This window comes from Narcine bancroftii, chromosome 7 (assembly GCF_036971445.1).
Source record: "Narcine bancroftii isolate sNarBan1 chromosome 7, sNarBan1.hap1, whole genome shotgun sequence".
NCBI lineage: Eukaryota > Metazoa > Chordata > Chondrichthyes > Torpediniformes > Narcinidae > Narcine > Narcine bancroftii.
This window is the reverse complement of record NC_091475.1, coordinates 51,379,174-51,405,272: the sequence shown is the minus strand read 5'-3', so window position 1 is coordinate 51,405,272 and position 26,099 is coordinate 51,379,174. Positions and strand designations below refer to the sequence as shown.

The 26,099-nt window shown below is 40.7% G+C and overlaps 1 protein-coding gene across 6 annotated transcripts in view; it reads right to left on the bottom strand.

The window, feature by feature from the left end:
- The window catches only part of LOC138738909 (cilia- and flagella-associated protein 47-like), a 614,550-nt gene that overhangs the window by 123,157 nt on the left and 465,294 nt on the right, over nucleotides 1–26,099 (bottom strand). For 5 of the 6 annotated variants that reach the window (XM_069890090.1, XM_069890088.1, XM_069890089.1 and 2 more), the window contains 3 exons: nucleotides 21,203–21,378; nucleotides 7,590–7,697; nucleotides 104–215 (listed from right to left, as the gene is read on the bottom strand). In XM_069890090.1, coding sequence (XP_069746191.1) covers nucleotides 104–215; nucleotides 7,590–7,697; nucleotides 21,203–21,378 — 396 coding nt within the window. Of the gene's footprint in view, nucleotides 1–103; nucleotides 216–7,589; nucleotides 7,698–19,491; nucleotides 19,679–21,202; nucleotides 21,379–26,099 lie in introns of those variants that run through there. The other variant, XM_069890093.1, reaches the window with a different exon arrangement.

The following is a 26,099-nucleotide window of genomic DNA, read 5'->3' as shown; positions in this document are numbered from 1 at the left end:
GAGGCACATCAAAAGCACATTTTCATATGCACATCTTGACAAAATCTGACTGGGTATGCATGCTATCAAATACTTTGGTTAAGTATGAATTACAGATACTTACAGGCTTTCTTGGATCAACTTCAACTGAAAAATTTGCCGGGTTACTGTTAACCATTTCCAATTTCAGAGTTTCAATCGTGGAATTAGCAAGGGGGATGAACTGACGAGCCCATCTGCAGAAAGAATTAGCACATAAATGCAAGGATTGCACATTAAGTAATAAAAACTTTTAAGCACATCAGCAAATCATCCATCTTATTATCTGTATGATTTCAACCTTATACATTAAAAGTATGAATATGCAACATTGAAATAATCTTCAAAAAAATCATTAATAAATTGTACTATAACTACATTATGTAGCATCTCTACGGGTGCTGGAGGCTTCCCAGTGTTTGGTGGTGAGTAAGTGGATAGTGGGAGGGAACCTGTTGCCAAGCCCTTTCGGGGCCAGGGACCGGACACTCATACCCTCAAAATCCCTGATTATCCTGCACTCCTGATCCCCCTCTACCACCCGGTCTCCTCCACCCTGGACCCCCCATCCCCCGGACCCATTGACTCAGTCATCGCTGGGAAGCCTCCAGCACCCATAGTGCAATGTCAGTCAGCTTGATGTAATAGAGCGACAGCCGGGGTCCTGAGAGCAGGGTCCCACATGACAGCCTGAAGCGCCGCTCCTCACTTCATAATAAATATGTGAATAAATTGTTGTAGCCTAACTGTTAGCAGCAAGAAGCAATTTTAATCAATGCTGAATGTCCATTATATTTAATGAAAATTATAATAAATTAAATGCTATGTCCATCATCAAATGCGAGAGCCAGCACCAAACTGCGGGCGTCAAAATGCCCAATTCAGCAGATAAATGTAGAATATGTGAGGGCATCACGCCCAAAGGCTAATAAATGGAACAATTTCACTTTATTCAACAAAGGGTGGGGTCTGTGGGGCAGGGGTGCAAGGTCGGGGGGCCTGACTAAAGTTCAACCTAGGGCCCGGATAGTAGTTTATCTGCCACTGATCAGTTGTTTAAAATTTCATAGGAATAAGTGGAAAATTCTTGTCATTTTCTTTAAATTAATTTCTTCGTTTCATTTCAAAGGTGTTTCAGAGTACATATATGACATTATACAACCCTGAGATTCTTTTTCATGAGGGCCAGGCCGAATTTATAAATTACTGGTAACTGTAAACTATACTCAAGGAAAAAGATACAATATACAAAAGATAGAAATGTAACATAGAAAGAACTGTAAACAAAGCCCAAAATACAGAAAAAAATAAATATTCAATCATCAATAAGGTGCAAAGTAAGAGTACTTAAAGAAGACTCAAGCCCCTTTTCAGCTGTCACCGGGGGAACAATTAGGGATCGAGGTTAATCCCTGGCGTAAAATGACGTCATTTGACTGAAAGATTTCTTTTTCCACTGGCCCCTGACCCAGTTAATTCCTGGGACAAGGTGCCAGTTGAGTCTGTTATTTGGAGTCCATTGGTAGAGGGGTAGCAACTGTACCTGAACCTCATGGTACAGGTCTTGTGACATCCTGATTTCAGCAGCGAGAACTGAGCATGTCCTAGGTTGCGTGAGTCATAAATCATGGCTGTTACTCTCTGTCAGAAGCATTCTTTGTAGATTTTCTTGTTCTGGGCTTTGTCCACTACCTTTTGCATGGCTTTCTGCTCAGAAGTATTTGTTTCCCCTATACCAGGTCTTGACGCAGCCAGTTAGCACACTTTCCATTAGAAATCTGTAGATTTTGGTGTCATACCAGACCTCGATAAACTCCTGAAGAGGTTGAGGTGCCAGCAAGCTTTCTTCACGATGATGAAGATAGTAACTCCCAGGACTTGAAATTTTCTCTCCCTCTCCACCTTTGATTCTCCACTGATCACTGGATCATACACCACAGGTTTTCCCTGCCTTTAGACCACAATAAGCTCCTTGGTGTTTGGTGACGTTGAGTGAGAGGTTGTTGTGAGTAGACCATTCAGCCACGTTTTCAACCTCTCTCCTATATACTGGCTCATCACCTGTTTTCTACAGCCCCGCGACTGTGGTATCATTAGCAGGTTTGTAGATGGTGTTTATGTCGTATCAAGGCACGCGGGTAGAGTAAGGTGCTCCTCTACTGAGCAATATTATGGAGATTTCTTACTAATCCACACTGATTGGGGTCTGGAGCTGAGGAAATCCAGGATTCAATTACAGAGTGGTGTATTGCGGCCCAGGTCTTGGAGTTTGCTGATCACTTTTGAGGGGATGATGGGGTTGAATGCCAAAATGGAGTCTGTGGTCCACGTGTCCATGGTTCAAGTGAAAACAAAAACTGGAAAAATTCATCAGGGGGATTATCAATTATGGATTTATTTAATTCAATATTTATTACCAAATGTAATATTTCCATATCCTAACAGGTGAGAGAGAGAGAGAAAAACAAACAACCACCTCTCTCTTAATGTCAGCAAAATGAAGGAGCTGGTCAGGAAGCAGGTCCTGTGTCTAAATCAGCAGTGAACAGGTGATGGTGGACAAATCTTCGTGAAGTCTACAATCAGCTCCTTGGTTTTGCTAACATTGAGTGCAAGGTTGTTGTTGTTGTGGCACCACTTAACAAGCTGATCCATCTCCCTCCTGGATGCCTCCTCATTGTTGATGACCATGAAGTCATTTGACACCATTTGAATGGTGCCTAGCCACACAGTCATGGGTGTATAGCGAGTAGAATAGTGGTTGAGTTGGTTGTCTGTAAGGACGAGATGTTGTTTCCAATTCATATTGACTGGTTAAGGATCCATTTGCAGAGGGTGGGGTGGACTGCAGATGCTCAGGTTATAGAGCTTGTGGAGCAGCACTGAAGGTCTGATTGTGTTGAAAGCTGAGCTACAGTTGAAGAGAAGCCTACACCAATCCAGGTGACCCAGAGCTGAGTGAAGAGCCATTAGACCATTTCAGATAGCCCAAAAGTTGAGATGTAAAATGAAGTGCCAGTCGATGAAGTAGACAAAGACGATGTAGTCAAGCAATAATCATGGCTTTTATTAGGAGAAACTCATGGTACAATAATGAAAGACAATAGATTCAGATACAGTTATATCCAAGGGGAGTGTCCTTAACAGTAGAGATAATGCACAGCCAATGTTAGTATAGCAAGGCTCGCCAGAGGGGGAGACAGGCAGCTTGGCAGACATTCACCACATAAAGGCAGAGAAACTCCACCAAAATGCATAATTACCTACCTTTCTGAATGTGTGGAGGTGGTCTCCAAGCCACATATTTCAACCCCTCTCCGAGAGGGATAATCTCCACAGCGCAGCCCTCTGCCAATCAATCTGAATGTACAGCCACGCTAAGGGGTGGGCTGATGATGGCGTCAGCCTGCAACCCATCTCCCTACTTAACCCTCTCCCTCCAAGTCAGGGGTGGCAGGGAGCCTTCTGGGCAGTTGGGACAGCAGGGGCTGTCAGCGGGGGCCGTCAGGGCAGCAGGAACTGGCGGGGTAGCGGGAGCTGTCAGTGGGGGCCAGCAGGGCAGCGGGAACTGGCAGGGCAGTGGGAGCAGTCAGGGCAGCGAGAGTCATCGGGGGTGGCCAGTGTGGGCTGGGACAGCAACACCCAGCTGCTTCAGCCTTTGGAGCCACTCTCTGTGGCTCAAATCGCGGCAGAGCAATGGCCGTCTTTCCTACCCATAATCCCCCATGCAGCTGGAACTGCTCTTGGAATCAGAGCGGTTTCAGCTGTGTGGGAGATTATGGGTAGGGAAATCGGCCATTGCTCTGCCACGTATTGTTGACGGGTGGCGCTATGGCACCAGTCGCCCCACCTCCGTCGGATCCGGAGGGCGCTACGAGGTACCTCTAGAAATGAATGGGACGCTGGAGCAGCCTTTTCTCTGAAAAGGTAAGTTCCCATTTTTCTATCCGCTCCATAGTTGGTCTCAAGGCGGAGGCCCGACGAGAAATGGTCTAATGATAGTGCATTTGCTATCTTATAAATGCTCATTGATCTTCCAGATAATGTATTATTCCCACTCATTTTGGTATAATTCATAAACATCCACACCATTTGTAATTGACTTATAATAAAAAAAGAACAAAGAACAAAAGCAATTAACAATTCTCTTTTACTGTGTTGAACTCCTTATCTTTTTGGCCTGTGTCTTCAATTTGAAACAAAACCTGTTTAATCTAATGATGCATTATTTATGGACCAAAAAAGACCAGGCACTTTTCAGTAGGGCACTTTTCAATACATCATCTCAAAGAAAACACATTAAATCACTTGTCAAATCTTTGCTAACTGTGATTACTTGGTAATTTGATATATATTCAGTAACCTGAGCCATTCTATTCTCATTCATAGATCCCTGTGAACAAAGATCACGTGCTGTTCTAGTAGTCAAGTTAACTTGTTTCTCTAACTTCAAAGATCTATACACTTTGATCTAAACTTGACCATGGACATTGCATCCCTCATCTTCATCTAGGGCCCCAAGGCCCACAACACATCTTCCAGATAAGACAGAACTTTATATGCACTTCATCGAATCTAATCCACAACATTAATTGAGACCAAAGACAGGCAGCTTCATTGGTCTGTTAGTAGTGTAAATTTGAGCTTTCTGCAGTTAACTATTTTAACTCCCTAAACTACTCCGACAGTGGCATGTCTGTCCTTGGCCTTATCCTTTGTCAGGGCAAGATTCAAGGCAAACTTGAGCAGCAACACATCATATTCCTCCTGGACAACCTTAAACCTAACAATATTTTTTGTAACTTTACCCTACCCTTATCTGATTCCACTGTTCCCACTTATTTATCAAATCTTATGCTTTTTTTTTTAAATTTTTTCTCTCTCTACCTTTCTTTCCCCAATCCCTTCCTAATAATTTCTCCCTCTCCTTGGCTCTCCATATTTCACACCTTCTTTACAATATTCTATTAACTCTGGGTCCCTCCCCCAGCTTCTTCACAACATTTGTATATATAATCTCACCTATTCTAGTTTAGTTTTGATAAAAGGTTCAGACCCTAAAAGTTAACTGACCATTTAGGTAAAGGTTCCATTATCGTCACATAATACTACATTTAGAATGTCACATACATTAAATTGTGTAACTTTTGTCTCCTGTAAGGAGGACCAAGAGTCACCACATTGCAGAAATGATGCCCCTGCAAGGAACAAACTCACAACCCTGGTTTACAAGACCAGTGCCCTAACCACCAAACCATCAGAACCTTAATACCTACTAATGCTCTCTGCCCCATGGAGTTCCTTTAGTGATTCTCTGTCTGCTTAGGATTCCAGGATCTGTCGTTATTGTGTTCTCATCTGAAGACTATTTTTGGATTATACACATTATGAAATAATGTTATTTGATCTTTTCAGCCACAACTTCTGTTTTGACATTTCTGCATTTATATTTTGAATTAGAAACAAGAACATTTGCAATTGCCACAGAGCAACTTTTAATCTGGTCCTGCTCGAACACTGAATCCAGCTAGCAATCATACAGCGTGACAATAATATTTGGATGTTACCAAGAATGTATTTCTACTATTATGGATAATCAGAACTTTGACATATTTTAAGCTAAAATATTCCACACTTCCCTTCAGAACGTTAAAAGAGAGTTGTAATGTACATTACCTTCCATCATGTTTGGGACAAAGTCACTTTTTTTCCTTTATCTGTCTGTGTGCTTCCCAGTTTTAAATTTGCAATCAAACAATTCACATGGGATTAAAGTGCACATTCCAGATTTGATTCAAAGTTATTTCTATGCATTTTGATTTGACCATATAGAAATTACTGCACTTTTTGTGCATAGTTCCCCCATTTCAGGGCATCATAATGTTGAGGGTATTCGGCTTCACAGCTGTTTGTGAGTACTAAGGTATGTTTAATTGCTTCATTGGTCCAGGCATAAGAGAACTAGGCTTGCTTCTAAGCTTTTGATGAGCTTTGGAGTCTGTAGTTGCTATTTTTCAACATGAGGACCAGAGTTGTGCCAATGAAAGTCAAAGAAGTCATTATGAGGCTGAAAAATAAGAATAAAACAGAAAGAGTCATTGCCAAACAGGATTACTAAAATCCATTGTTTGGAGTATTATTAAGAAGGAAGAGCATACTGGCGAGGTCAGCCATCACAAAGGGACTGACTGGTCAAGGAAGACTCCACTGATGATGACTGAAGAATTCTCATCATAATGAAGTAAAATCTCCAAACGTCTGTCTGACAGATCAGAAACACTCTTCAGGAGCCAGGTGTGGATGTGCCGATGACTAATGACCACAGACGACTTCATGAACAAAAATACAGAGGCTACAATGCAAGATGCAAATCACTAATTAGCCACAGAAACAGAACAGCCAGAATACAGTTTGCCAAGAAATATTTTAAAAACCCTGCAGAATTTTGGAAAAGAGTCTTGTGGACAGATGAGACCAAAATTAAACAAGATTATCAGAGTGATGTCAAGAGCAAAGTGTGGAGATGTGAAGGAACTGCCCAAAGCATACCACCTCATCTGTGAAATGTGGTGCTGGGAGTGTTGTGGCTTGGGTGATGACGCACATAGATTAATTCATGATGCAACTGTTGACGGCAGGAGTAAAATAAATTATGACGTATATAGAAACAGCTTATCTGCTCAAGTTCGAGTACATATCTTCAAACTCTTTGGACAGTGTTTCATCCTACAGCAAGACAATGATCCAAAACATATTGCTAAAGCAACAAAGTTTATCAAAGCGAGAAACTGGAAAATTCTTGAATGGCCAAGTCAGTCACCTGTTCTAAACCCAATTGAGTATGACTTCCATATTCTGAAAAAAACTCAAGGCGATAAGCCCTCGAAACAAGTAGGAGCTGAAGATGGTTGCAGTAGAGGCCTGGAAGAGCATCACCAGAGAAGATACTCAGCACCTGGTGATGTCTATAAATCACAAACTTCAGTCATTGCATGCAAGGGATATGGAACTGTGATAGTACAGGTCTATCACCAATGTACATAGTGTATATAGTTACTGTACCTAGACTGTGCTTACAGCGATTGGCTGAGAGCTAAGCCACTCCTATTGTCTGGGCTTTAAAGGGTTGTGTCCCTAGCCAGGTCGGATCATTCCGGACTGGTCGGTCACCTGTGAAGAGCTCCGGTCTATTGCTAATAAAAGCCTTGGTTTGGATCAACAAGTCTTTGGTTCTTTCGACGAGCTCTACAGGAACAAAGTACTAAAAATTGCTACTTTAATATACATGCCTTTGCAATGTCCCATTTACATGGTCAGTTCAGAATGCATACAAATAAACTTGAATCAAATCTGGAATGTGCACTTTAATCACATGGGAATTGTTTGATTACAAATGTGGAATGCAGGGCCAAATAAAGGAAAAAAATGTGTCTTTGTCCCAAACAAATGGAGGGCACTATATTTGTCAGTATCATTCTGAAACAATTATAAGTACACTTTCCAAGTGCTATTGGTAACAACTTTAAGAGTTCATTAACTTGTAAAATCATGTCATATTGGAGAGGACTTACTTCCCCAGCTCACACCGCACTTCTGGAAGTGTCAGTGGTGTTGGTTTCTTGGCAACAAGGTCCAGTTCATACCAAAATTCTCCAATGAGGTCAGAGTAGAAAGTTACACTACAAATAAGAGCAGATTAGAAATGTAAAAATGCAACAAATCTGACAATAAATAACCATCATTTTTACGAGCATGGTATTGTTACAACTCTTGGTGATAGCATCTGATTTTTCATGTCTTAAGTGATCATGACCATCAATGAGATATCTCACACAAATTGCCTGCTTATTTCAACACTTTGATATGGAAGGATCTTATGCATGAATGTTCCTCTATGAAACAAATTGAGTGATTGTTGTAATAATCAAAGCTTTTGCCACTCTTTTGGAAAAAAACAATTGATTGACAAGATTGTGCGATAAAGGCTTAACATAAAACAACATTATGCAAACAACAGAAATTGACTGGTATCATATGCAAGATAACAAAAGAATAAACAATCTTTATAATTTAATATTTTGTTATGTCAGATGAGATAATATTATTTATTGTAGTGTGTGTGTGTTTCTGCACGCAGGTGTATGCTGATTGAATACATCGTAAACTGTTCTGTGGAAAGAAACACTAACATTCCATTGAAACAGAATGAGAACTAAATAACCATTGATCTTGACTTTACCTTGGCATAGATTCTTGGAAACATAAGTTAGTATAATCCACAATGAAATCTCTCAAAAATTTTAAATACATATTTATCTCAAAGAGCTAAATAGATTCTGTATCAAAGACAGAATTTATTAAAAATATTTTTCTCAGAAAATGACAAGTATATGGAAAAGAGGAATAGAATGGGTGTGGTATGCACACATTTTCAAAGTTTTTTTGCAAACATTGCAATAATTCAGACAGATGATGTGAGAAATCCAGCAGTGATAGCATATGTTTAGAATAAATGCAGTCAAATTTCAAGTTCCTTCTAAGTACCACTTATGATCAGGAATAAATGTTGAGCACACCAAGTCATCTCAAAATAGGTCAACTTTGTGAATTTTTTTGGTGACCATTATTTTAGGGGGGATTCAAGAGTACATTGCACATTCATTGTTTGTCCATCAGTCTCACTTCCTCCCATTTATCAACTGTAATGACTCCTCATGGAAAACTCAACTGACAAAGACAGATTCAGAAGATTGAAGTTCCACTTCTTGGATTTATGGCACAGTAATAAATCATTCAGCCTCATATCAGAGCTTATTGTAATGTACAGATGCACCAATGTTCTCACCTTCTGCTGCCATAAGGTTATACCATTGTTGTATGGGTCACGTCTCCAGAATGGAGGACCATCGCCTTCCCAAGATCGTGTTATATGGCGAGCTCTCCACTGGCCACCGTGACAGAGGTGCACCAAAGAAAAGGTACAAGGACTGCCTAAAGAAATCTCTTGGTGCCTGCCACATTGACCACCGCCAGTGGGCTGATAACGCCTCAAACCGTGCATCTTGGCGCCTCACAGTTTGGCGGGCAGCAACCTCCTTTGAAGAAGACTGCAGAGCCCACCTCACTGACAAAAGGCAAAGGAGGAAAAACCCAACACCCAACCCCAACCAACCAATTTCCCCCTGCAACCGCTGCAACCGTGTCTGCCTGTCCCGCATCGGACTTGTCAGCCATAAACGAGCCTGCAGCTGACGTGGACTTTTTACCCCCTCCATAAATCTTCGTCCGCGAAGCCAAGCCAAAGAAGATACACCCACAACAATAGTATAAATTATAGAACATTACAGTACAGGGTAGGCCCTTTGGCCTTCGATGTGGTCCTGACCTATATATTCCTCCCATGGATGTGCTTTCTTTACATATTCCTATACATGCTGACTCCAAGAGAAATCCTCTGAAAAGTGAACTCACATGAACTTGAAGGTACTAATTCTTTCCATCACCATCCCACCAATGAAGGCAGGTGCGTCTTCCCTCAGCCTCCTCACACAGAAGTCCACAATAAGCTCCTTGGTCTTGCTGACTTTAAGATTGTTGTTCTGGCACCACCAGATTCTCGGTCTTCATTCTATATTCTGACTCATCATTACCTATTATTTCGCTAACAATGGTGGTGAAGTCAGCAAATTTACAGATTGATGGTTGGTTTGTGCTGCCATCTGTTCTCTTCTCATCAGACTTTGCTAAAAAGAATTTTCTTCAGGGTTCTACAAACTGCAGTTATGATTTTCCCCACAGGCTGAAACATTTTCCCTGTTTATGCAGTGAACTGGATTCACTGGTAGTGTGTTGTGCTGATGACTGGCTCCGCCTCCCTGCTCCGCCCCCATCTGCTCACTTATAACCCTGGTTTCCTGCCTAAACCTAGAACCCTTCTGAAGACTACTGAGAGACCCTATCCTTAGTTATAAGCTAATAAAAGCTTTTGTTCTCCCTCCAGTCATGAGAGCTTTTATTCACGCTACAGTTTCAGTTTTGTAGAAACAGACAAAGATAGATTTATTTTGACATTAAGTATCATCAAGAGATATTGGGTAAGTGCAGGGAAATGAATGTAGAAAAAAGAAACAAGTGATTTTATTTAATGGCAGACCAGAACGGACAGGCTGATTCCTGCTTCAATTTTCTCTTTTGTTTGGCCTTTAGTCGAGAATAGAAAAACTATTGAATCTCTTAATCCTTTATCTGACATGAATGCCCTCACATTTGTTGGTTTCAAATCTTCTCCACACCTTGGATGTCTTTTTAATGTGATGGTCCGAGACATTATGGCGCACAGTTTAATGAAGATTCAGTGCAGGTTTTGCAGTTGCTACACTGCTTGTCAATTCTACCACTCTCAAAGTAAACTTTGAAATGTTGTTCACTTTTCTTTGGTATCATTAAACCTGTGTTGCTACTTCCAGTGACAGGTGTCATTTGTGCTTCAAAATCTCGGTTTCCCCACAACTCAGACTTGCATAGTTCAAATAATAGGCAGCCTTTTCAGCCCTGCTGAGCATTTAAACATCAGACTCCAGCACACAATTTGCAACTTTAAAAGTGCTTTTGATTTTAAAATCAAAAGCCTTCATATCAACTACAAGCACCAGTGGCCATCATCTTTCACTGTGAATGGCCACCCATCACTCCTTCTCTCTCCACATGCAATTCATTCTGCTCCTTCATCCCTGGTTCAACATTCCCTGACATTCAGTTATTTATTGAGGGCTCATGCTAGCAAAATCCTTTTGAAATTGAATTCCAGATGTGTTACCTCTTCATGTGTTGTCTCTTCATTGCTTTCTCAAAAAATGTTTTAAAAGTAAATTAGTCCATGCCACCCAATTTACACCCCATTAACTTCCATCCATTTTTGAAGAGTGAGAGAAAACTCGAGCCCCTGGAGAAAACCCATACAGACAGCATGGGATTCGAACACAGGTCTGGTTCCGAACGCTGGCACTGTAAAGGCATTGCACTAACCACTATGCTGCTCAAGAAGGTTCATCAAGTAACCTTTATCCTTTGCAATCCACAAGTAGCATGGCCTGAAAGGACCTGTCGCCATGATACATCTCCAAATTTTAAAAAAAAATGCATTGGTGCCCGAGGATTGGAGGATAGCTCATGTTGCTCCATTAATTAAGAAAGACCCCAAGAAAAATGCAGGAAACTATAAGGCTGGAGAGCCTGACATCTCCAGTAGTGGATAAGTTACCAAAGAGACTGGACGTACAAGCACTTGAATAGACAAGACTGATTAGGGATAGTGCATGGTAGGTCATGACTCACCAATTTTTCAGGAGATTGTCAGAAAAGTTGATGAAGGAAACGCAATGGATGTTGTTGACATGGACTTCAGTAAGGGCCTTAACAAGATCCCTCTTGGGAGGTTGGTCAAGAGGTTCAGTCGCTGACCATCCAGGATGAGGGAGTAAATTGGATTAGAAATTTGCTTTGTGGGAGAATCTAGAGAGTGATAATAGAGCATTGCCTCACAGACTGGAGACCTGTGTCGAATGTTGTGCCTCAGGAATTGGTGCTGGGTCCATTGTTGTCATCTACATCAATGATCTGGGTGATAAAATAGCAAATTAAATCAGAAAAATTTCAGATAACACCAAGATATGGGGTGTAGTTGACAACGAGGAAGGGTATCAAAATGTGCAGTGGGATCTGGACCAGCTGGAAAATGGCAGATGGAATTTAATGCAGACAGGTGTGAGATGTTGCACTTTGGGAGGACAAACCAGAGTTGGACTTTCACAGTGAATGGGAAGGAACTACAGAGTGTAGCTGAATGGAGGGATCGGGGAATGCATACTTCTATGTAAGTGCATCACAGGTTGCAAGGTGATAAAGAAAGCTTTTGGCATATTGAGGACAGGAGTTGGAATATTATGTTGAAGTTGTGTAAAAGATTTAATCTTATTCAAAATTGGATTTTTTTGCAGGAAATATACCAATAGGATTGACAGAGTGCAGAGAAACTTTACAAGGATGTTGCAGGACAAAGCTCTGAGTTATAGGGAAAGATTGAATAAATTAGGCATTATTTCCTGAAGTGTCAAAGAATGAGGGGAGTTTAGATATCAGTATACAAAATTATGAGGGGCATAGATTGGATAAATGCCAACAGACTTTTTTCAGTGAGGTTAGGTGAGACAAGGGTGCAGATTAAATGTCTAAAGGGAATAAATGTAGTTTTCACTTCTTGAGAATCTTCTTTCTTTTAATTGGATTTCCATTAATTTTCCTTTCACCAATATTAAGTTGAGTAAGCTCTAACTCCTTGCCTATGTTCTATCCATCCTCTGAAATACAAGTATTGTGCAGCATAGAAATGAAATATTGAAGATCACACCATGTCTTTTCTGATCAATGCATGTGGGGACATAGAGTAGCTATGGTCACAAATTCCTTGTATTAAAGAAGAATAAAATGTTATTCTTTAAGCTTCTTATCTAGTCAACAATATTTTTGTGTTGATCAATTAATTGAGGTCATTTTAACTTGCTTTATGCAGTATATGTTTCTTCAGTGACTGCGCGTTGCCCACTTAGCCAGCTTTTATTGCCCAAACCCTCTGTTGCTCTTGAAGTGATAGTCATCTTGAACCACTGTGGATCTCCAGGTGAAGGCACTGTCCAGTTTTGTTGGGATGATGTTCCAGGATTGAGACTCAATAACAATGAAGGATGAATCATATTGTTACAAATCGAAATAGTGTGTGAATGGGTAGTAGCTTTCCCATGCATCTGCAATCCTTGACTTCACTGGTGGAGACAGCATCAGATGGTGAGTAGAATAAATAGCTGGACTTACCAGGGCTTGGGCTCAGAAAGGTCAGACTCGGGGTCGGAGGAGACACTGAGTCAGTGCCTGGTGTCCGGTGAGAGGAGGAGGAGCCGGGAGTTAATTGGGGTTAATTGGTAAGGGCTAATAAAAGGAGTAGAAAGGGAGGGAGTGGCCCAGTGAGGGAGTGGGGTCTTAGGACTTTGGCTCGAGGGACTTCGGCGAGAAGGAGCTACTTGTGTGGGAAGGGTATTTATAGTAAGAAAGGAGGAAATGGAGTCAGTGCTCCAATTGTGGGATGTGGGAAATCAGAGACAGCACAGCTGTTGTTGATGACGACAACTGCAGAAGGCAGGAGTCAGGGAATTGGGTGTCTGTGAGGAAAGGAGGGAGAGTGCCAGTGCAGAGTACCCCTGTGGAAGTGCCACTCAGCAATATGTATTCTGCATTGGATACTGCTGGGGGGAACAGCCTATCAGGGACGAGTCGTAAGGGTCAGGTCTCTGGCACAGGGGATGTCCCTGAGGTTCAGAAGGGAAGGAGGGATAAGAACAGGATACTTGTAGTTGGGGACTCGTTAGTCAGAGGGACAGATAGAAGGTTTGTGGGTCGAGATCGGGGATCCAGGTTGGTATGTTGCCTCCCTGGTGCCAGGGTCAGGGATATCTCTGATCGAGTACATAGCTTTCTGCAAGGGGAAGGAGAACAGCCAGAAGTCGTGGTCCATGTGGGGACCAATGACTTAGCTAGAAATGGGGATGAGGTCCTGAAACAGGATTATGTAGAATTAGGTAGGAAGTTAAAAAACAGGATCTCCAAGGTAGTAATCTCTGGATTGCTGCCGGTGCCAGGTGCTAGTGAGGGTAGAAATAGGAGGATGTGGAGGATGAATGCGTGGCTAAAGAGATGGTGCAGGGGGCAAGGGATAAGATTTCTGGATCATTGGGATCTCTTCTGGGGAGGTCGGACTTGTACAAAAGGGACAGACTCCACTTGAACTGGAGGGGGACCAATGTGCTGGCAAGCAGATTTGCTAGAGCTGTGGGGGAAGGTTTAAACTAGTTTGGCAAGGGGGTGGGGAACAGAGTGTGAGAGCAGAGTCAAGGGAGCATGGCCACCTAGATAAGAATAAAAAAGATTACAAAGGTAGGATGGAGATTAGGGTAGAAGGTAGAAAAGAGAATGTATGTGAGGGTCATTCTCTGAATTGCATATATTTTAATGCAAGAAGCATAATGAACAAGGTAGACAAGCTTAGAGCATGGACAGATACTTGGGGGTCACGATATTGTGGCAATTAGTGAGACCTGGCTACAAGAGGGGCAGGACTGGCAACTTAACGTTCCAGGATACATTTGTTTTAGATGTGATAGATCAGGGGGTAAAAAAGGGGGAGGAGTTGCTCTGCTTGTTAAGGAGGACATTACTGCCGTGAGGTGGCAAGATGGTCTGGAGGGATCGTCCAGTGAGGCTGTTTGGGTGGAATTGAGGGGTGAAGGAGACATGAGGGTGCTAATAGGGGTGTATTACAGACCACCAAATGGGTCAAGAAAACTAGAGGAACAAATGTGTAGAGAGATAACGTATATGTGTGAGAATCATAAGGTAGTGATCATAGGAGATTTTAACTTCCCTCACATTGATTGGGATACCCATACAGTTAGAGGGTTAGATGGGCTAGAGTTCGTTAAATGTGTTCAAGATTGTTTTCTGAATCAATTAGTAGAAGAACCGACTCGGGACAGTGTAATACTGGATCTCCTGTTAGGGAACGAGCTAGGTCAGGTATCAGACATTAATGTTGGAGATCCAATTGGGTCTAGTGATCATAATTCTGTTAGTTTTAAGGTAGTTTTAGGGAGGAGCAAGGAGGGGCCTAAAGTTGAGGTTCTGGATTGGAGAAGAGCAAATTTTGAAGGAATAAGAAGGGATATGGGGACTATTGAGTGGGACAAGATATTTTCAGGTGAGGGTGTAAATGAGAAATGGAGGATATTCAAAAAAGAAATTTTGAGGGTACAGAGTAGTTATGTCCCAGTGAGGATCAAAGGAAAGGCTGGAAGTCATAGGGAGGCTTGGTTTTCAAGGAATATTGGAAATTTGGTTAGGAGAAAAAGGGAGGTGTACAAGAGGTATAAAGAACAGAGAGCTGACAATTTGAAGGAGGACTACAAGGAGTGTAGAAGGAATCTTAAGAAAGAAATTAGAAAGGCCAAAAAAAGGCATGAAGAGGCTTTGGCAGACAGAGTAAAAATAAATCCAAAGGGTTTCTATAAGTACATTAAAAGTAAAAGATTAGTGAGGGATAAAATTGGACCCCTTGTAGATAGTGAGGGTAGGCTGAGTGAGAAGTCAGAGGAAATGGGGGAAATTTTGAATGATCTCTTTGCCTCAGTATTCACTATGGAAAAAAATATTGAACCAGTTGAGGTAAAGAAAAATAGTGGGAAGGTAATGAAGCATATAAGGATAACCGAGGAGGAAGTGATGGCTGTGTTGAAAAAGATAAAGGTGGATAAATCTCCGGGACTGGACAAAATATTCTCAAGGACACTCAGGGAGGCTAGTGGACAGATAGTGGAGCCATTAACAGAGATATTTAGGATGTCACTGGCCACAGGGGTAGTGCCAAAAGATTGGAGGGTGGCGCATGTGGTTCCGCTGTTTAAGAAAGGGTCTAAATGTAAACCTGGGAATTATAGGCCTGTGAGTCTGATGTCTGTGGTGGGCAAGTTGATGGAAAGTGATCTGAGGGATGGTATTTACAATTATTTGGAGGTACAGGGATTGCTAGGGAGTAATCAGCATGGTTTTATCAGGGGTAGATCATGCTTGACAAATCTGATTGAGTTTTTCGAGTGGGTTACAAAAAAGGTTGATGAAGGGAAAGCTGTGGATGTTGTCCATTTAGACTTTAGTAAAGCTTTTGACAAAGTTCCCCACAGGAGGTTAGGAAAAAAGGTGGAGGCACTAGGTATAAATGAGGAGGTAGTGAAATGGATTCAGCAGTGGTTGGATGGGAGGTGTCAGAGAGTAGTGGTAGAAAATTGTTTGTCCAATTGGAGGCCAGTGACTAGTGGAGTTCCTCAGGGGTCGGTCCTGGGTCCACTATTGTTTGTTATATATATTAACGATCTGGAAGTAGGGGTGGAGAATTGGATAAGCAAGTATGCGGATGGTACAAAGATTGGTGGTGTTGTGGACAGTGAGGAAGATTACTGTAGATTAAAAGGTAATTTAGGAAGGCTGGAGGTGTGGGCTGAGAAATGGCTGATGGAATTTAATACAAATAAGTGTGAGGTGTTACATTTTGGAAAGGCAAATCTAAATAGGTCATATGCATTAAATGGTAGGCTATTGAGATGTGCAGAGCAACAAAGGGATTTAGGAGTTGTAGTAAATAGTACCCTCAAGGCTGATACTCAGGTAGATGGTGTGGTGAAGAAGGCATTTGGAATGTTGGCTTTCATAAATCGGAGTATTGAATTCAAAAATAGGGAGGTTATGATGAAATTGTACAAGGCATTGGTGAGGCCAAATTTGGAGTACTGTGTACAGTTTTGGTCACCAAATTATAGGAAAGATATAAACAAAATAGAGAGAGTGCAGAAAAGGTTCACGAGAATGTTGACAGGATTTCAAGGTTTGAGTTACAGGGAAAGGTTGTGCAGACTGGGGCTTTTTTCTCTGGAGCGTAGAAGATTGAGAGGAGACTTGATAGAGGTGTTTAAGATTTTAAAAGGGACAGACAGAGTAAACATGGATAGGCTCTTTCAATTAAGAGTGGGGGAGATTCAAACTAGAGGGCATGGTTTAAGATTGAAGGGGGAAAATTATAAGGGGAACATGAGGGGAAATTTCTTTACGCAAAGGGTGGTGGGGATGTGGAATGAGCTTCCGACAGACGTGGTCGAGGCCGGATCATTGGTTACATTTAAGGAAAGACTAGATAGTTACATGGTTAGGAGAAGACTGGAGGGGAATGGAGCGGGTGCTGGTCAGTGGGACTAGGAGGGTGGGGATTTGTTACGGCATGGACTAGTCGGGCCGAACTGGCCTGTTCTGTGCTGTAAGTGGTTATATGGTGGCATTGTTTGTGGGTTTGGGAACTGCTATTGAATCAGCCTGAGTTGATTTCTCCCAGATGGTATTGAGCTTCTTAAGTGTTTATGGACCTGCAATAATCCAGGTACATGGGGTGTGTTCATTTAAGGTCCTGGCATGCCTTGAAGTTGGTGGAAAGGTTTGGGGGGCTCTCTGAGAGGATGCCCAGCCTCTGAATTGCAACATTATTTGATAAACAGGTTCATTTGATTTTCTGGCCAATAATAACCTTTACGATACTTTTGGTGGGGCCTTTACCACAGTAGTAATAAAGAAATCAAACATGATGTATAGAGCATTGAAGATTTGTTAATTATTTAACACTAACAAAACTGGATTAGCAGAGAGAACCAAAGTCCAAATTAAAATGATCTGAACAATTTTGTACACTATTCAGCAAAATATTGTTGGAAGATTACCATTTCTTGTGGACATTGAATATGTAATCAAAGGGATAAAATGGCTGTCGTTGCTGGAAGCCAATGGTACTCACATTCACAGTGATGAAGTGTTTTGAGAATGTGACAGGTTATGTTATATTTTATATCATATATAGTTATGTTTTAAAGGAGATAAATTGTGGGGGGGTTTTAGTGTCAGTCACAAACAAATACAAACACTTCAAAACAGATCTCATTTAAAATGCAAGAGCTTGGCTCAATCCAGACAGTCTAGGCTCTCAGTGCCTTTGTAAAGACAATGGAAATTGCTTTGGCTTTGCTGAAGGACTTCACAAGTAGGTGTTAATTGGAAATGCTGTGGAGTAATGGATTATTGTTTTGTAAAGCAATAGATGAACAGACTCAGAAGATTGGGTCTGATGCTGCAGTCTGTCTTAATGCAGTTTGCTGTTCTCGTAAGGTCATGTGGTTTTGCAAGCAGAGAGAGTCCAACAGGTTTTTCTCTGATTGTGACGGAGAGAGAGAGAGAGAGAGAGAGAGAGAGAGAGAGAGAGAGAGAGAGAGAGAGAGAGAGAGAGAGAGCACGACTGCTGGTTTTCTGCAGTGGCTTTTGGAAATGGGTTCTGAGTTCTTAGTTCAACCTGTTCAAAGCCCTTGTGGTCCATTCAAGAGTAGATGGTTGGCTGTATAATGTTTCACCTGAGATAAGGGAAACAGAAAAGGAATTCTGTGGTGACCTGAAAGAAAGAGGTTATCATCTGGAAAATCTTGATGGTGCAAGATTCTTCGGTAAGACACTGAAGTAGCTGATCAGAAGGAATCAGTTTGTGTATGTCCAACGAGCAATAATCTCTCTCTGAAAACCGACAAAAACCTTCCTGAGCAGTAACCATTTACCTTCCAAGCACCAAAGCCTGGTGAAGTTTTGTAAATGTTAAATTCTGTGCTCAGTATAAGAATTGCCTGATACCGGTGAACTTGGAGGAGGGAGGAGTGAGAAGTGAGATTGGACTTTTCTGAACTTATACACACACATTGCATGCACATGTGCTGAGATTAGAAGGGGGTTAAGTTAAAAGTAATAAATTAAAGTTTGATCCTGATTTTATGTTTAAAAAAAAAATTAAAAATAACATTTGTTTAAGTAACGATTTGTCTTGGGAATTTCTATTGCTGCTGGGTTTTGGGGTCCTCTGGGTCCCATCACAAGAGGCTAATGTTGAAGCATATCAGTTCCTGTGTAAATGGTAAGATGATTCCATTCCAATTTGCTTATCACAGGACTACAGCAGATGCCATCTTACTTTCTCTACACAAAACCCTGGAACAACTGGACAGCAAAGATGCACACATCAGGATGCTCTTTCATGACTGTAGTTCAGCATTCAAAACCATCACCCCCTCAAAACTGATGAGCAAAATCCAGGTATTGGGTCTCAATACCCCACTGTGCAATTGGATCCTGGATTTCCTCACCTCTGAACCCTAATCAGTGCTGATTGGCTAGAACATATTCTCCACAATCTCCATCAGTGCAGGACCACCACTGGGCTGAGCATTTAGCTCCTTTACACCAACAACTGCATGGGTTGGTATGACAACAATTCCATTTACCAGTTTAGTGACAATCCCTCAGTAATGGGCTGCATAAAAAGGGGTGATGAGTCTGCATACAGGAGGGAGATTGAAAACTTAGCTTAATAGTGAACTGACAACAACCTCTCACTCAATGTCACCAAAATAAAGATGATTGTGGACTTTAGGAAGGGAAAATCAGAGATGAAGAGGGTGAGCCAATTTAAAGTGTGCGAACGGGTTGACTGACAGCCTGGTATGGAGGTACCAATATCACTGAGTGCAAAGCCCTGTGAAAGGTAGTGGATACAACCCAATACATCACAGGCATATTTCTCATGGACCGCTGCTGTTGGAGAGCAGCAGCAATAATCAAGGATCCACATCAGACAGGACATGCTCTGTTCTTGTCACTGCCATCAGGAAAGAGGTAGAAATGCCACAAGATTCGTACCACAGACTCCGTTGCTACCCCTTCCACCATCAGATTCAACAGTTTCAATCAGAGATTAATTTAAGAACTCTTACTTTGCACATTATTTATTAGTAAATAATTATTTTTGTCTGTATTTGCACTGTCAATTTCGTTACATTTCCTTCTTTGTTTACATTTCTCTCTTTTGAGTATGTATCTTTTTCTTGAGTACAATTTGCACTCCTGATAAAGTAGAAATTCTTCCTGGCCCACAGGAAAAGAATCTCAGGGTTGTATGTGATGTTATGTATGCACTGAACTTTGGAGCCTGAAATAAAAACAGTAGAAACTAGAAAAATTCAGCATTAATGAGTAGCTTTAGAGAGTTCTAACAAATACTATTCAAACCTCTGTATTTAACCCAATATTTTCTCTATAGATCCTGTCATTTCAACTCAGTATTTTTAAATTTTATTTGGCATTGAATGGGTGTGAAAATTGGCAAAGATTGAGCAACTTGACCAGGAGAGGAAGAAAGAGAATGTTATCTTCACCTTCAAATTTCTCTGAGCAAAGCTTTGCAACACCATTCAAAAGTTCTAATATTTTGCTCCCATTCTTCATTTCATCCAGTCACTGTGTGATATCACCGCAGCATCTTATGCTGACAATCACACAATCCACGCCTGCTTCTGCCCTTAGAATAGGCACAAAGAATTTCTGCTGCCATCTGGCTATACATGCCTTGCATTGATCTTTCCCTAAGTTGTTTTCACACTGGGAGCATTTCCTCCTGTACCCATCCTCTCACTTGCAAGTGGATCCCAGGAATTAACGGCCAATCAGTCTATAAAGGGCCTAGTGTGGAATGAAAATGGTCTCAATGTTGGCATGAGATGGCGTCATCTCTCGCTGGGGAAAGATGGCCTCAATGTCTAGTGCAATCCCCAGTGCCTGCAGGTGCAGGCGTTGCAATCGGGTAAGTGTAAAATGGGCAATTGCATTCTAGGACAGAAATAACCCAAGTTTTTGCATGAGTGCAGGAATGTGAAGGAAGAAGATTAAAATGAGGGCATAAATTTGCTGTTGAAAAGTCATAGTGGAGAAGAGAAAGATGAAATAAATAAGAATAAATAGCAAAAGAAGACAATTTTTAAACAGTGTGGGAAAGTTGGTAGCACTATAGCACACAATTTATAAAGGCCATCAAATCCTCAGTCTGATTATGAATGCAGCCTCAGAAACTGCTGGCACAAGCAAACAGGAATGATAAGTTTGTGGTCAGGCATTGTAGAGTCTTCAATCATTTCTTGTTCTCAGTCACATGAAGATGATTGTATTTGTATTTCTCTCTCCAGATTCATCCTTGGATTAATTTGCACCTCACAGCCATAAAATGGAATCACAAAACCCTGGATATGGTGCAAAGTACGATTTTTATCATTTTAAGGGTTATCCCATGGAGTTGACACCCTGAACAGGATGAATTTTTAAAAAGCCACTGGCTTTTATTCCAACATTAGAATGATCTGATCAAGTTGTCAACCAGCTGCTATACATTTTTTTCCAAGTTTTTTGGGCAGAGCTTGCACTAATCCCTCCCCTACTGCATGCAGAATTTCTGCAGACAAGACTGCTGCTACTTCAGGCCTGATCATTGAGGATCTGGGCACAATGGGGTCTCGTAAAAACTGGAAGGTTCAGACAAGTGAAGACTTGTTTTGAATTAAGTACATGGAAGGATTGTAATTGTTACAAAACCTGGGCCACCAACTTTTACCTGTATTTATAAAGAGAGCTACACTATTGTAGAGACATATCCAAATATATTCTGTAATTTTTCATTTCTTACCTTCCAATACTTTCACCAACAACACTTGGAGTGAATTTCGCCACATAGGAAATATCTTCTTTTGGCTGAATTACCAAAGAGGTTTCTCCTGTCATTCCAGCTCCCTTTAGTGCAACATCAAGGGTGAGGGATTCATGAATCGGATTGCTTATCAGAATCTTCACATCAATGGATTCCTAGATACAGAAAATTTCAAAAATGCAGCTAAAATTCTGACTCTATGAAAGTATTTTCAGGTTTTAGTAGTTCATAAATTGGGCACTCATAGATAGCAACTCGTTTCTATAAATAGAAATGGTAAATAATACAAAGTAAATCTAAAGTTTGCAGACTGACTTAAGAAAAAGCTAACAGTGCTGGAGTATCTAATGTTACTTAATTCTAGAGGTCCGTTGATGGTTGTTGATCACTTGGTAAAACTAAATAGCGTTGTGTCTTAGATGAGAGGATTTTCTTTGCATTGTTGGCATCCTGCATACAAATTCAAGAGTGATATTGTTGACCTCAGAAAGATTTTGAAGGGCTAGGTGCAATCATTAAAAAAAAAAATACTTTGGGATTGCATATTAATAGATTGAACTGAGAGATAGGTTGGATGCAGAACTGGAAATTCAAATAAGGAACCAGTCATCGACTTTGGGAAACAGGGTGAAGTACACACCCCTGTCTGTATTACGAAGACTGATGTGGAGATACTGGAGAGCTTTTTCATTTTTCAGAGAAAATATCACCAACCCCTTGCCCTTGTCCAGCCAGGTTGATACTACAGCCAAGAAAGTGTACCAATTCCTCGAATATCACGAACCTCATGCCCTTGTCCAGCCAGGTTGACACTACAGCCAAGAAAGTGTACCAATTCCTCTAATATGTTCTTTAGCCATTTTTAGACATGCACCATGGAAAGCATCTGAAAGGGTGATGGCTCAGTGGATCATGAAGGAAGAACTTGGAGCAAGTATGCACAAGCACAAGGGGAAACTGAATGAAGAATGAACAACAGTTCAGGGCAGAAGGGTGAAGTAGGGAGTGAAGAGTGTTTAGTGACAGACAGGGCAGTGTGAGACTGTGCACAATGATGACCCAGCAGGCTGGGTACAGTCAAGGGAAATGGATTGACAAGGATCTGGAAGGGAGTAGTCAAAACAAGTGGACCTGAGAAGAATACAGCAGCTTAGCATTCAAATGGTTGTTAAAGGGGAGGGTTGCGTGCAGCAGAAGTGGACTATGTAGGGTGAATATGGAACAGGGATAAAGCAGCAAATTAAAGGTGGAGCTCACAGACGTAACTCAACAACTACTCAATTCTGATTCTCTTTTAGGACTGTGCAAAGGAATTTCAATAACTATTTCGAAAATTTCCTCATAGAACATCAATTTGAACTATCATACCTTTCAAGGGTTGATCAATTGAACATCGCTTGAAATTGAAACTTAATTTGGTGTATCAAAGAAGTTTGCATTTAACAATTATTCTTTATTGGCAGAATCTACCATCCCCACAAAATAAAGCAGAAATGGAAAAAACTTACTTTTAAAGTCCCAGTGGCTGCATTGAAACAGGACCTGCAGGATCAGTGGCAGATGCCACTTCTTTGCTTGTAAAGAGCACAGCAGGGTAGTCAGTGAGTTAAAACAATAGCTTCCTTTACGACACAAGCAACTTCAAAAGAAGCCAGCTCAGAAACAGGGAGGAGAGGAACATCAGGGTTGTTTGTATGAGCAGTGCACCCACCCTACAAATATTAACATATCAAATCCTGTGTCATGACATCAAGAATGGTCTTAACACCTGAAGAGATCATAATGTGCATTTCTGTTGCATGTACTTGCAATAAGAACTGTAAAGCATTGGAAACTCACAGGAAGAAGCAGAGAACTATATATCAGGTCCAAGTAGAGACCTTCTAATTAATTATAGTACTCAAATAATCTTTGATTACTAGCTGCAGAGCTTGTGCTTATATAATTACAAAATATAAGCTAATGTCACTGGTTTTACAATATTGAGGGTAAAGAATACAAACCAAAAGTACAGCATGAAAACTTCATCCGCAGTCCAATATGTGATCTAGTTCAGTGCTTCTCAAACTTTTTCTTTTCACTTACATACCACTTTAAGTAATCCTATGCCATCAGTGCTCTGTGATTAGTAAGGGATTGCTTAAGGTGGTATGTGAGTGGGAATGGAAGGTTGAGAATCAGTGCTCTAGACCCAATTGTTACTGAAATATTTGGCTTGAGAAAAATTGTCATTGGCCCATTTCCTTTGGAGTTATGAAACCGTGCACATAACGAGTCAATGAGGTATGATTAAAACAGTGGTTTTCAAACTTTTTCTTTCCACCCACATACCATCTTAAGCAATCCCTTACTAATCACAGAGCTCCAATGGCATAAAGAATACTTAAAGTGGTATATGAGTGGAAAGAAAAAAGTTGAGAACCATTGGATCTAGTTCAACTTCCTGAGGGGCAGGACTATCACACAAAGTGGTTAATATTGTATTGAAACTTAATACCCTCATGAAAATGAATGCTACTTGGTCTAATTTTGAGGTAAAGAATTACTCCAGGATAAAACTGTCAAGAGGGCATGGAAACAGGCCACCTTGGCCCTTACAAGTCCACGTGGTATAGGGGAAACATCAGAGGTAAAAATTTTTACAGAGTGGTGATAGAGGTTGGTACAACAGGGACAGTTATAAAACATGGATGTTGAAAGGTTATGGTTGTGAGTTAGAGAAGGATTTGATTAGATTATGTTTATATTAGTCGACACAACAACATGATTGTAAGGGCCGATACTGTGCTGAAATGTTCTCTGAAAATATTTTGTCTGGGGTTGCATTACATCAGTAAGGGAACTGCTCTGCCCAAGCCTGCAAGAAACTGCAGAGTTGTGAATGTAGCTCAAGCTATCACAAATTAGCCTCCCCTCTGTGAACTCTCGTTTTATCTCCTACTGCCTCAGGAAAGCAGCAGAGTAATGATGGGCATATCCCATCCTGGTCACAGTACTCGACCCTCCCTTCGGGCAGAAAATACAGGAGTTAAAAACGTGACCTCTAGATTCAAGGATAATTGCGTTCCATCTGTTTTGAGACACTTGAATAGATCTCCCATCAGTATAAAATGATCCCCTGCACTGTTTAACTGTAGTTTTCTCTTTAACACTTTTGTCCAGCTGTGTGCATTTGGGCAGATTAATACATAAGCCAATGCTTTATTCAATAAAGCTGAACAAAGGTAATAAAACGGCATACAAGATTAAAGTATTCCAACATTTAAAAACAGTCAAGTCATACAAATTGTTTTAACATTTATATCGGCAACAGTGTTTTTACATATTTGCCAGTCTATTTCTTTAAGCATTTCACCATTTGCTTGTGTTTACAGCCATTCCCCAACATATATCTGAGTTCTGTTCTGATCGACAGGTCAGATCTCGAAATGGACATAAGTCAGACATGTAGAAGTTGGATACCTGTACAACATTCTTTGGGGGTTTAATACAATAATGGTTTAATCCTGCACAAAAATTCATTAAATTTTCTTGAATAATGCCTGCGTACCAAATGGCAACTGAGAGCGAGAACTGAGAGAGATGCTATGATGTACATAATGGCGGGATATCATCTGACAGTCACTATCATATGCACGCAGCTGTTAGCACTGGTGGACGTATGGCCAAGCATAACTTTTATATTTACATATAATTTTTAAAAATGTTTTAAAATTCATACAGATTTTTTTGGTCTTATGTACAGATGGTCATAAGTTGCATATGTCATAAGTAGAGAGTATTATATATATATATATATATATATATATATATTTACAAAACATGTGTGTATGTATATCTATAAATATATTTATATAAAATATGTTTGTATTTATAAATATATATAAAATGTGTGTGTTTATAAATATGTATATGTGTGTGTGTTTTTGTAGCCATGAATAAAAGGAGCAATGAAAAAATAAATTAATTTCTTTCAGTGCATTAGTGAGCGCTCCAAAATGTTCTTGGAAGCAAGAAAATTGAAATATATTTAATATACTAAATACCATGTTAAAATTGGGCATTACAAGTTCCTAAGACAGAACAATGTTTCCAATTATCAAGTGGAATACATGTTTAGTTTTACAATGTGACAAACTATCATTACTGAACTTGTTTCATTCCCTTCATGAGAAAAGAGGAAATTTAACATCTCTGCAGAATTTGATTCCTGTTGGCTGAGCCATCTGTGTCCGCAACATTACCTTCTCACTCTCTCTTTATGCCCTTCAACTTCTTTGGTGTTCCTATATCTATCAGTCTCCACCTTGAATATATTTAATTACCTTACCTCCAATGGAATAGAGAATTCCAGAGAGTTACAAACCCCTGAGAAAAGAAATTTCTCTTCATCTCCAACTTATGAAAGAGTCCATGTTTTTACTGCTGCTTTTACAAGCCTTTCAAGGACTGTGTGGAATGGAAAGTTTCTTGGCTAAGCAATAAAACAAAATTAGTGTGAATAAGCAAAAGGGCATAATGGATAATGAGACATTGTGTCTCGATGGCAGAGGCCAATAGAAAACAACCTCTTTTATGATGTCCAGCTTTGTTGAGACATAATTCATGCTTTTTACGTACTGTGTCTGTGTTGTCGTGATGGGGATCTCCTGTGAACCTTGAGTATCTCATTTTGTTCTGACTTTTAAAAAATTTAGTCATTTAGCACAGTAACAGGCCCTTTCGTACCAAGAGCAGTTGCCACCCAATTAGACCTAATTGACTACAATCCCTGGTATATTTTGATGGGTGGGAAGAAACCAGAGCCCCTAGGGTAAACACTCACAGTCATGGGGAGATTGTACAAACTCCTTACAGACAGTACAAGATTCGAACA